The 12,577-nt window shown below is 44.5% G+C and overlaps 1 protein-coding gene across 1 annotated transcript in view; it reads right to left on the reverse strand.

Moving 5' to 3' along the window:
* Nucleotides 1–8,555, reverse strand: part of fam171b (family with sequence similarity 171 member B) — a 28,071-nt gene extending 19,516 nt beyond the window's left edge. The window contains exon 1 of the mRNA XM_064310728.1: nucleotides 8,063–8,555. Coding sequence (XP_064166798.1) covers nucleotides 8,063–8,357 — 295 coding nt within the window. The 5' untranslated portion in view covers nucleotides 8,358–8,555. The remainder of the gene's footprint in view (nucleotides 1–8,062) is intronic.
* Nucleotides 8,556–12,577: the final 4,022 nt, after the last annotated feature.

Genomic DNA, 12,577 nt, shown 5'->3' on the forward strand with positions numbered 1-12,577 from the left:
AACCAACGTAAAGCAAAGGACACTCAAGTACGGCTGTAACTCTGGGCTTAGTGCAATTAGCGACGGACCGAATTTAGCCACATTTATGATTGGATGTATGTAACTGTGACGGTTATTGTGTTTAATGATTAATGTAAACGTTCCGTTCGTTCGATTGGCTCTAAGCCAGGGGTGCTCAATACGTCGATCGCGATCTACCAGTCGATCGCAAAGGTAGTATTGGTAGATCGCATGAGTACCATGGTGGTTGAACGTGACACTTCCCAGTTGTCTTTAAGCAACAACAAAACAAATGTGCATAATTTTTTTATTCTTCAGTCATTTCAATGTACTTTAAAACGTATTTTTCTAAGCCTAAATTTCCCACTATAAAAATTCACCCGAACCGTCTGGACGTGGTAATGAGAACTGTCAGTTAGCTATGATTGACAGACCGTGCCCCGTTACCATAGCTACCCCCATGCTACGCGCTCTCTTTGGGAGACTGAATTTTCACAAGCTAGCTAGCTTAATAGTATATCAAGTATCGATAGATAGCTAAGGTAAGGACGTTGACTTATATCCAATTATAATTTTTGCTATCTAGCTAGCCAAGTTAAGATAAAAGCACAACTATAACGTCCTCATAAAAGCAAACTAGCAAGCTAACGTTATCGATAACATTGCCTTATGAAAGCAAACCTCCTAGCTAGCTAACGTTAGCTAGCTAGCTAAATGAATATCTGATATTCTGATAACCAGAAATAATCTAAAGGCACTCTAATTTAAGTGAACCTAACGTTAGTCAAATATTTGCATTGTCTGAACAGCAGGACGGTGTGTCCTGTCAGATTTCTTTACGGAGCGTGGAAATGGGAGTGGTTACTGTATTCGTGACGCAAAAAAATGACAACTTTCTCAACCGGTTGAAAATAGGACGATGAATTTAAAACGCATATTTCTCCAAAAATACAGAACGGACATATTTAATACTTTGCTCATTGTGTTTCTTCAATTCCTGTTGTGCAAATAGCACATAAAACCGAGAAAGTGTGAAAATCACCATATTTTTTCCTTTAAAAAAAATAGACGTCAGCCATCCCGTCACTTGATTGATATAGGGCAGCCAGTTAGATGACATCTGAATTTTTCTGACACAACGGCGCCAAGTGCAGCAAAACTAACAAGCTAGTCAGTCCAAGTACCGTTCCACCATGACTGATGAACATTTGGAAGTGTGCTTGAGGCTGGCTGTCAGCAGCTACTGTCCGGACTATGTATCCCTGGCTGATTCAATTCAGTGCAAGTCATCAGAGTAAACTCAGGTAATGACAAAAAAATGTACATAGTTAATTATGTTGTGTTGTGCAATATTGGCTCATGCGGTTATGCAAGGAACATCAACATACATTGTACATATAAAGAATCCTCAATATATTTGTAAATAAATATATGTTTTGCATTTTTGTAGTGGGTAGATCATTTTGACTTGGTCATTTTATAAGTAGCTCGCATGCTGAAAAAGTGTGAGCACCCCTGCTCTAAGCCATCCACCGAGCGGCGTTAGTTTTAATATATGTCATGCACAGAACATATCTTGCATGTGATCTATTTTAATTACTAACCGGTCAAAACCCGGCATGCTGATCTCTATCAAACATCTATAGACAGCTATTCAGTTACTCTATACATGTTTGGTACAGTTCATACAGCATTGCTTCTCACTAGCTTTGTCTATATTCAAAAACCTCTCCATTCATACTCCATCTTGTTCCTTTGTTCTCTGTGAACACGTGTCCGCAGTACACAACCCCCCATGTAGGAGAACATCCAACATTCCTCACTCCCATACTCACATGCACTCACATAGTTTGTTATACATAATTGTATAGAATTGTGCTTTGCCTTTTCTGTACTTTGTGGTTAATAAACTTTATAATATTTACACTAGAGCCCGACCGATGCCAGGTTTTTGGGTCCGATGCCAATCCCGATTTTGGAGAGTCCTAGCCCACCATTACAGATGTTTTGACCGATATTTTGTCAAAAAGTGCAACATTTTCAAATCAATTTGAAAAACTTATATTTTATTAAAGTTTCTATATTTAAGAACATTTAACTTATAAGCAAAAAAATAAAAATAAACACACAAAGAACTTTTTAGATAAAAATGTAAAAGATGATATTAAATTATATATATATATATATATATATATTAACACCATCTTTAAGTGTGTGAAATCAAAATAACTCCACACCTTGCTTTTACTGGAAATGTGGATCCTACGCTGCTTATGTGCTCACTGCCACTTCATAAAGGCTTGCTAGCCAGCTAGCTTGCTAAAGTGAACCAAATATGTTCGCTAGCTCGCTCGCTTGATAATGAGGATTGATAAACATAGTGGTTGTATAAACGCATTTAATTAAAAACTTTCACTAAATATACATACCTTTATTGCGGCAATCGAATCTGTGCAGACAGGTCTTGCAGTGAAGAAAACTGGATGAGGCACGAGTGACGAACGTCTTATTACAGAAGTAGCGCGTCAGCTGCTGCAGTTCACACTTGTATTAGAGCTCCCTCTACTGGATAATTCTAGTAAATAGCAATTAAAACCTTCGAACAGACAAGTACAGATAAATAATCAATGTTTTTTTGTTTATTATACTTATTTAAAAATCGGGACACATCGGCTGCATAACTGCCGATCCCGATGTCGTCAAAAAAGTCAAATAATGGCCGATACATCGGTCGGGCTTTAATTTACACGGTTGTCTGTATTTATATTACCTTGTGTTGAATTGAGTCAGCCGCAGCTAATCCAAAGAACTTAATGAATGCCTTCACCCCTTAGCTAAATCATTTATATTAATTTAGTATTAGCTGAATGATATTATGATTTGGTTAAGATTGACTACAATGTGTAATTTTAATAATAATAATTTTAATCATTAATTTGAATTGCTAATTTATAGTTTGTATAATTATCATGAGACTGATTATTACATGCTGGCGCCACCTGTGAGGATATCGATGTATATCTTCTACAGTTTGGTGCCCCACTATGAGAAGTAGTGGTATGTCCCCTACAGCAGTGTGTTTATGGTTGTATTGCTGCATGATGAAACTGTAGCTCATGATGTTGGTGGAATTTCTTTGTACAGACAAAACCTGTCTGCACACTTCCCAATTCATCCTACTGCTGCCATCCTCTGTAACGTAATCAGTAAAGACAAGCGATCCTGTTCCACATTTTTCTAATGTACTACTGTGAAGTACAGAAAAGTTGCAAAATAAACACTTGAGTAAATGAGATGCCATGTATATTGAAGAAGGTTTTCCATAAAAGCATGGCTTTGGAGTTTATTTTTGCTACTGTTATACTGCATAAAGTTCGAAACATGTGCACATATGGTAAATGGTAAATGGACTGCATTTATATAGCGCTTTTATCCAAAGCACTTTACAATTGATGCCTCTCATGTGATGCCACATATGTATACTGAACACACATGCCCAGAAGCAGACATGTCAGTGCCTGTGAAAGAGGGAAGTTTGTGTGGCCATTGTTTGGCAGGAGCTTCAGTGAGTAAAGCTGCTGAGCTGGCTGGTTCTGCATGAGGAACAGTGGCTAAGGTGGCAGGGAATAGGGAACGGCATCATCAGCCAGGAGCAAAAGCTCTGGAAAGCGCATACTCCCCGGCTGATGTCCTGCACTGGGTAGAGACACGAGGCACTGAATGAGCAGAAATCAGGAAGGCTCATCAGGAACTTTACAGAGAGGGAACTTTACTATGGTTGGATTTTCCTTTATTGCAATCAGACAACTCGCCTTTTGAATTAAGCCATATTTATTGAGATTAATGTGAATGCAACTCCTTATCACTCTGTTTGCACAAGCCAGCCAAAGTGATAACAGAGCCAAACTTCAGAAACCTTTCTCCCTTATAGAATATATTCTCCCTAAAACCAGCCAAAAATGGAGTGAACTCTAAAGACAGTTAGGATGCGCCAGAGAGGGCAGAAGATCACAAAACCTCTCATCAGCAAGAAAGTGGTCGAATTAGCTAACGGCTGTCCGAGAGCAATTCTCTGGGAAATACGAGCAAAATGCCATGCGAGACACAATCTGGCTAAAAGAATACAGACGTCTAAAAGCCAGCATAGGCACATAGCCATTAGGCGCTTATAATGTTGGCTAGCAACAACCAGTCAGGAAACATTTTTTAAAGCCCCTTAAAATAACCAAGCTAGGAGTATATAAAATGCCCAGGTTACGCGGCACTTTAGTCACAACGATTCAATAACCAAATGCTATTTAAATATAACACCCCTTTCTTGTCTTGTGACCATATAGGCCTGTCCTAGTTGTTGCGAGCCTTATTCAGGGAAAGTACGCGTTTTTCCTTTAACATAATATTTTTTTAAGAACATGCTGAAATTGCATTCATAAAATAATTATAAACAGGGTTACTGTGTTGTTGTTTTTGTTTGTTTTTTTAAGTTAGTTTTGGTCAATGTTTTAGCCTACATTGTGAGGTTTGAGTCGTTGATGGAGCGCCTGTTTTCAATGACTGTATTGTACTGTAGTGTTACCGTAGCTACAGAAGAAAGAGCGCTCAACATCAGTGATGTTGACAGGGGCTGTCAAACATTCATTTGCTACAACTGACTGTCAGCTGCATTATAGTTCCCATCTAAAACTGCCGAAAAATCACGGAAAGCATTAAAAACAGGGAAAGACACAAAACTGCCAAAAAATTATAAAAGTCATGGAATTCGTGACACCTGCTCCTCCTGTGACAAACACCCAGCCCTTGAAATATTTACTCTTCTGTGAGAAATAGAAGATGACCTAGAACCTCCCAAGCATTCCCATTCCATCCCTGCAATAGCCCTGCTGCTTACAGCATTACAATCTCTCATCTGGATTATCGGCAATTGAAATATCACAGCTGGAATTTCACAGTCGCCATTTTGTCCTGCCCTGTCCGTAGTTATAGATATGCTCTTACATCACCCCAGAAGCTAAATTAGTTTTCCCATGTCCAATGCAGATATTCCACCCACCTTTGTTCTGCTTCAAATGCGAAATGTGATTAGTAGGCAGTCCCATTCACTGACTGCATAATCAGCTGTAGCCGTAGTAAATAAGGCCTTAATTTCATGCAGGCTGCGTTTGTAGCAACATACCCTTGTCAGGCCATAACTTGTGCCGCTGGTTTTATGTACATACATCTGGCCCTTAGTCTCCTGTCATATCCTCTCTTGAAACATTCAGTTCCACATTCAACAATTTAGGTTCTCTTTGATATCACCTCCAGATCTGCTCATCCACAATCCAGCAAAGCTCCAATAGTAACCAGAAGCTCACAGGTTCGGTACCCTACCCATCAAATGCATAAGACTCTCAGTAACTGCTCCCCCAACTTTAAGACTCCATTGCCTGATGTTTCCTGCACATTAATGAACAATGATCAAACTATTATTCAGTCGTTCAGTGCTAATCCTAAATAGTTTATATTAGCCCAATAGGGACCACATGTACGCTTTTAGAGTAAATGCGCTCTATCAGAGTTGATTTACCACTGAACAGAATCACAAAGCACCCAAACTGGCAAAAGTACCACCAAACGCAAAGATTCCTCCAGATACTTTCATGAGTACCCCATAAAATTTCAAGCGCACATCAATGCTTATTCAAAAAGCTTCTCTACCTTGCACTCATCAGTGAGGTACAAATGCGAGCTTGTGAGAGAATCCCTTTATGGGCTCATTCTGAATAAAGAGTCTACTCCTACACACGTATTAGCCACTCTGGGAATACAGCAGAACCTCCTTTTGTCAATGAAATGATAATGAGAGGGGACCTGATCTGAACAGGAGCATGCAGATCGTCCTGTGCTCCGGTGAAGTGCTGTAGAATTGCTCCTGTTTACAGGGCTAAAAACAACAGATGGAGAAGGGGACTGTAGGGGTTCGTGTGGCTGCACCCACGCACAGCACGTCCATGGCCATATCAGTCAGGCTTTCCAACAGAGACGGTTTTAATTACGAAACGCCGCTGACGCACCCGAGGTCCTGTTTACACTCATTTCCGGTGCAGTTTGACCAAAGCGTCTAATGCGCACGGTCATCCATTTGAACTTCATTTTTAACTGTGTGGCTTGTCTCTTTCTGTGAGTTTAAAATGAGACGCTGTTTCTCCTGTTTACTGCGTGAGCATTTCACCCAACCTTATGAGCAGCTGAACAGCAGGCTGGGCTGTCTCGTGATCCCCCGCACTCATTATGGGATGTCTCAGTCAGTAAAATGTTGGGCTGTTTATAGTCAGACCTCATACTAACAAAATCCAACACAGACAATCTCCAGAAGTAATTTGGACAGATCCAATGCACATATGATTGTGTTTGTGTTTACATCACAGTCATCACAGTATGTATTATATCTGTGAGTAAATGATATGTATACAGCATGTCGCATAAAAAGACAACAGACAGGGCCGGACACCAGACAGGTTTCATGAAAAGGAGCCAAGCTTCCCCTGAACAACATACGGTATACTGCAGAGAGGTGGATTCATCTGCAGGAATTGGAGCGCTGCTTTAGCTGAAGTGTTTTCGGAAAGGCAGTCATTTTCCACAATGAAACACTTAATGGAGAAAACAATCCCTTGCTTAATCTCGTAAAGGCTGACTCACTCCACTGGAACTCGCTAGAAAAAGCCTGGTCTCGAGAGCCACCGGCGCAAAGGGCCTAGTCACTGCAGCAGCGGAGCGCTCACAATCCCCCATAATCCCCCACCTTTACAACGGGAAACTTAGTCCCATTATCAAACGGTAGCAACATTAAAGGAGGTGAACAGACCCCTAAAAGCTAATCCCCTTGCTCCCAATTTGATATACTAAGCATTTGCAGGTTTGCCAAAGCGTGTATGTGTCCAGTTTTAGTGAAGTATCATGTGAAGATCGGATGCTTCTGAAACGGAATCTACCGCCACAAGGTCTACTGGGTCTGCCAGAGAAGGAATGTTTGGGAATCATTTTTATGTAAAAAAAAAAAAAAAAAAAAATTTAAAAAGCATACCTACATATATAATACACTGTGTATCCCCACAGCACTTCATAACTTTTCTTGTGTGAAATTACATGTCAGAAATGTTTTGATTTGTTTAACTCTCCTACTTACACAGAGAGATTATTTTATTGGTTAATCATGCCCTAGGGGTCTTAGTCCTACATTAGTAATAGTTACCGATCCTTTTTAACTTCGCATAGCACAGTATTTTTCCACAAAAATGTATTTCCGTCTTTAAAATACGTTCGGCACGGCAAGATTTCTCTAGGTTGGGACAGCTATCGTATCTATACATGGTCCATACCTATCTGTGCATTAAGCAATAGAAGCAATAAATAAATAAAATTGACAGCACAGTATTTCTGCACAAAACCTACACGCTTCCGTCTTTAAAATCTACATTGGGCACCGCAAGATCTCTCTAGGCTCGGACAACGTAGTATACCAATAACGTATCTATACATGTTTTCTATCGATCTGTCCATTAAGTAATAAAACTACTGGATTTTAGCCAGCCAAACTCCCTGGTGAGACGTGTGGCTGCCTTCTTTGGTGAGCATACTCCAGATTGTATAGGCAAATGCAACCGTGCTTGATTAATCAGGAAACTGTATCAGTATGTCATGTTGTTATTACTTAATCAGCTGAATCAACTGAACGAAAACACCTCCATGCTGGTTTTCCTTGAAGTGCGCGAATTTGACGCATTGCCAAAGCGTTTAATCACACTGTCCTACGCCGGCGCTGACAGCAGATATGTCAGCGCCCACCCACATTAGATATACATTTAAATACATCATAGTAATCGCCAGAAGATACGTCAAGTTAACACCTAGATTCTAATTGTATATTCAATTCATACCTATTTTCATTATCGAGACAACTCTAATAATAATAACAATAATAATAATAATAATAACTTAAGCATCAATTCCCCTTGTAGTATCCGCATCTCTTGTCAGCGTAATAACACAGACCCAACCCAAAAGTAGCAGCGTACGGTACCTGATGCGGAGACCGAGGCCTTGCGGACCTGGCGGTGGAGCTGCCGAAGCCGCAGCGGCCTGGCGAGGGCCTTCTGCAGGATCAGGTTGACATTGTTGTCCGTCAGCACAGCTGGGCCAGCGGCGGTGGAGCCACCTTCCCCTCGCGTCGTCAACGCATCCTCAGAGAAAATGAACAGCGCTAACAGCAGATAACCAGGGAGCTCGTACATGGCGAAGGAAAGCGGAGAAACCGAGACATCACTGCGAAAGTAAAATTGAGCTTGGAGCATCGAGTGCCACCTTGTCCTCTTCATGGATACGCCATGGTTACAGGAGGATGGGGTGGTGCGATTCCGGCAGGCACACAGGCGAGCCGCGCGGCGGGGGTGCGGCTATAAATTAAAAACACGGAGATTTCACAACGTTGGGAGGTGTGCCACACCAGCAACCTCACGGCTGCCATCTGCGGGTGTAAATCGAGAACAACCCTACGAGCATCTCTTCGACTGTACCAGAGGCACTCACGCCATATTTCGTCACGCATTTGAATATTCCTAAACGGAAACAGGGGAAATCACTTGTATCATTGTATATATGTTTCCGTTATCTGCATTATTAAAGTAAAAAAGGGAAAAGATTCACATTAAGACGAAACATGTATGTGATTTCTGTGACGGAAATCATAAGAATTTAAATAGGCATCGCTTGATAACTTCCATAATGTCCATCGCGTATCGATACATATCATAGCCTACTTATTACGAACGAATGGCCGAACAAAATAAACAATGAAACAAAATAACATTTATATATGGTCTCAAATATTAGCATGTGGGACGATATAAAAACGAAAACTCCAGAATAATAAGAAATACATGCAAGAGTCCATCGCATCTGGCTTTCGTGATCTGAAAAGTGGGTAACTAATTATACCACTGCTCATTCGCTGAAGCTGTTATTACGCTCTGGACTATGCAGTGTTATATTATTCATTAATAATGCATGCGGTGCTGAGAAAAAACAAACACTCTTTTATCCGCCGTGTTCACAGTCCTCTTTAAATCATCCATCCCGTTCGTCATTTTGACTTTCACAAGCTGTCACAAACACATAGGAGACTAAATGGCAAATGGGAAAAGATGGGTTCTGCTTCCGTTGACTATCGAAGTTAAAAACAATCACCTTATGTCCCCTATTCAGGAAATATGCCGAAATATATTGTAACCGCATGGAAAATATGCGGCTAAATTTATTTCACAATTGTTTGTGTGTGTTTATATAACACAAAACTGTTGTTTCTGTAAAATGGCAAAATGTATACATCCAAATACCATACAATACAAGCTGATAGTAGTTAGTCTCAAAATTAACTTTTGATCTTTCTGTGTGTGTGTGTGTGTGCGCACATATTTACAGTGAGCTCCATAATATTTGGGGCAGAGACGATTATACTCCACTATTTTAGAGTTGTAATCAAACAATTCCCGCGTGGTTAAATTGCACATTCTCAGCTTTTATTTAAGGGTATTTTTATACATTGGGATTGCAGGTATGCCATCCCCAATGATAGTTCATCGCCTTGGCGGGGGCATGTCCCATACCTATACAGTACCGAGAGGCACTTTTCAGGGTTCCCCACAGAAATAACCACAACAGCCACAGACAGCCCTTAAAAACATTAAATTCTGTACATTCTCACCCCATTTCAACAGACAGAATTCATAAACAACTTCACATGTCCACACAATAAAGCCCCAAACTAAGGGGATTTTGCGTTTTCTCCTTCTTCTTCTTCTTCTTCTTCTTCTTCTTATTTTTCCTGCCGCCTATCCCACTAACAACATGTCTCCCCATTGGACACTTTACCGACATCAGCCAAATCATCATATCAAATCAAATTATTCTGAAACATTTCTAGTTTCAACAGCTAGTCTGTTGTGGCCTAGTGGGCAAGGTTACAGTCTTGGAAATACAGGGTCCTGGGTTCAAGCTCAGCTACGGACACATTTCTATAACTTGCTTTTACCCTCACTAATAATTGTCTACTACTTCTCAATTATTGCTTTTGCACCATATCTACCCGGCGTTCACCGAACGTATACACTGCATTATGACGTACCGTCTGCACGTTCTTCAGTTATTAACCGGCTACAACATTGCAAAGCCATATGGATTCAACGGGAGCTCTTCTGTGCTTACTGGCCTGTGTTCTTCTTTAAAACCACGGACAGGTTTGCTAATGATATTTCACGCATATGTCATGGTGCTGCACTAACAAAGTCACAGACTGGTAAACCTCCGGTTGAAGTGACTTGAAAGAATTGAGGAAATATTGGGTAGCATTGCTTTTTAATACATCTTATTTCATTTCGGTGAGGCAAGATAGCCTATTGTCATGGTCCTGCGTTCCTGTCTGCGTTTTCCCTGTTGGGCCACCAGATGGCGGCACTCCTGTTTTGTGTCCTGCTCCCCCTGTGTTAATTGTATGATTGTTTCCAATTGTCTAATCATTGTTTTCTGGCTGTCTCGTTTTCCCTTCCCCTTCCGTGGCCTGATTGTTCATGGTGCCCTCCTGTGTCTCGTCAGTGTGGTCTATTTAAGTTGCCCTCTTCCTTGACTCAGGTGCTGGATTCTTGCGGTATGTCTGCTTGTTCTGTGCTCCCCTCCTCAAATCTGCTCCATGCATTCCTGTCTATGTTCTGGTTTCCCGTGTTTGTTCCTGAGATCTGTTTTGTTCCCGCCTATGTTTTTGACCGGTTTGTGTTTCTACTTTGTTTCCGCTTGTGTGTTTCTGTGCGTTTCTGCCGTTTGGTTTTCTGTACTAGTGTAGTTCTGTTCTTGTTTATTTTTTGTTCCTAAGAATATTTTGAGTTTGTTGTTTTGCTCTTTGTGGCCTTGCCTGTTCCCTGTTTGTGTTTGCCTTTTTGTGTTAGTAAAATCTTTGTTAATTTTCCCTTTTTGAGTTTCGTGTTTTCCTTCCCCCACTCTGCGCCTGGGTCCCAGCACCCGTACTGTCACAGAAGAATCCAGCCAGTTTGGGACCCAGCAGAGTTTTTTTTTTTTTTTTTTTTTTTTTTTTTTTTTTTTTTTTTGTTTATCATGCCACCGGGGTGGTGGAGTGACCCGGAGGACTCGCCACCCAGCGACTGGGAGTCCCTCGCCCTTGAGCTTCCCAGCGCCCGGGGCGGGCGGTCACGGAGGCGCCGTGGTCGGGCTGCCTCCCGGTCGGCCAGACCTCCAGCTGCCCAGCCGGCGGATCCTGACCCTTTTGAGGGGTCTCGGCTTGCGATCTTCCCAGGGTCCGGCCCGCGGGGGTCCCGCCGGTCCCGTCCGGCTGCCCAGCCGGGTTCCCTACAGCTGTGGTCTGTGTTCCTGTCCCCTGCCCAGCCCAGATGGCAGGGCCCTCGGCCTGCTCCACCCCAAGTCCCAGAGGGACCTTCACGGCCTGCTCTGCCCCGAGTGCCGGAGGGACCTTCACGGCCTGCTCTGCCCCGAGTGCCGGAGGGACCTTCACGGCCTGCTCTGCCCCGAGTGCCGGAGGGACCTTCACGGCCTGCTCTGCCCCGAGTGCCGGAGGGGCCTTCACGGCCTGCTCTGCCTCAAGTCCCGGAGCGGCCTTCACGGCCTGCTCTGCCTCAAGTCCCGGAGCGGCCTTCACGGCCTGCTCTGCCTCAAGTCCCGGAGCGGCCTTCACGGCCTGCTCTGCCTCAAGTCCCGGAGCGGCCTTCACGGCCTGCTCTGCCTCAAGTCCCGGAGCGGCCTTCACGGCCTGCTCTGCCTCAAGTCCCGGAGCGGCCTTCACGGCCTGCTCTGCCTCAAGTCCCGGAGGGGCCCCCAGAGCCACCTGGAGCCCCGGAGAGGCTCCCAGATCTGCCTCGAGCCCCGGAGAGGCTCCCAGATCCGCCTCGAGCCCCGGAGAGGCTCCCAGAGTCGCCTCGAGCCCCGGAGAGGCCCCCAGAGCCGCCTCGAGCCCCGGAGAGGCCCCCAGAGCCGCCTCGAGCCCCGGAGAGGCCCCCAGAGCCGCCTCGAGCCCCGGAGAGGCCCCCAGATCCGCCTCGACCCCCGGAGAGGCTCCCAGATCCGCCTCGACCCCCGGAGAGGCTCCCAGATCCGCCTCGAGCCCCGGAGAGGCTCCCAGAGCCGCCTCGAGCCCCGGAGAGGCCCCCAGAGCCGCCTCGAGCCCCGGAGAGGCCCCCAGAGCCGCCTCGAGCCCCGGAGAGGCCCCCAGAGCCGCCTCGAGCCCCGGAGAGGCCCCCAGAGCCGCCTCGAGCCCCGGAGAGGCCCCCAGAGCCGCCTCGAGCCCCGGAGAGGCCCCCAGAGCCGCCTCCAGCCCCGGAGAGGCCCCCAGAGCCGCCTCCAGCCCCGGAGAGGCCCCCAGAGCCGCCTCGAGCCCCGGAGGCCTCGCCTGCTCTGACCCTTCCGCGGAGGCCGCCTGCTACACCCAAGTTTCGGGCTGTACTTGTGCCTCGAGCCCCGGGGGGGCCTCCGGAGCCGCCTCAAGCCCCAGGGGAGCCTCCGCAGCCGCCTCGAGTCC

The sequence above is a fragment of the Anguilla rostrata genome, chromosome 15, assembly GCF_018555375.3.
Source record: "Anguilla rostrata isolate EN2019 chromosome 15, ASM1855537v3, whole genome shotgun sequence".
In the NCBI taxonomy this organism is placed as follows: domain Eukaryota; kingdom Metazoa; phylum Chordata; class Actinopteri; order Anguilliformes; family Anguillidae; genus Anguilla; species Anguilla rostrata.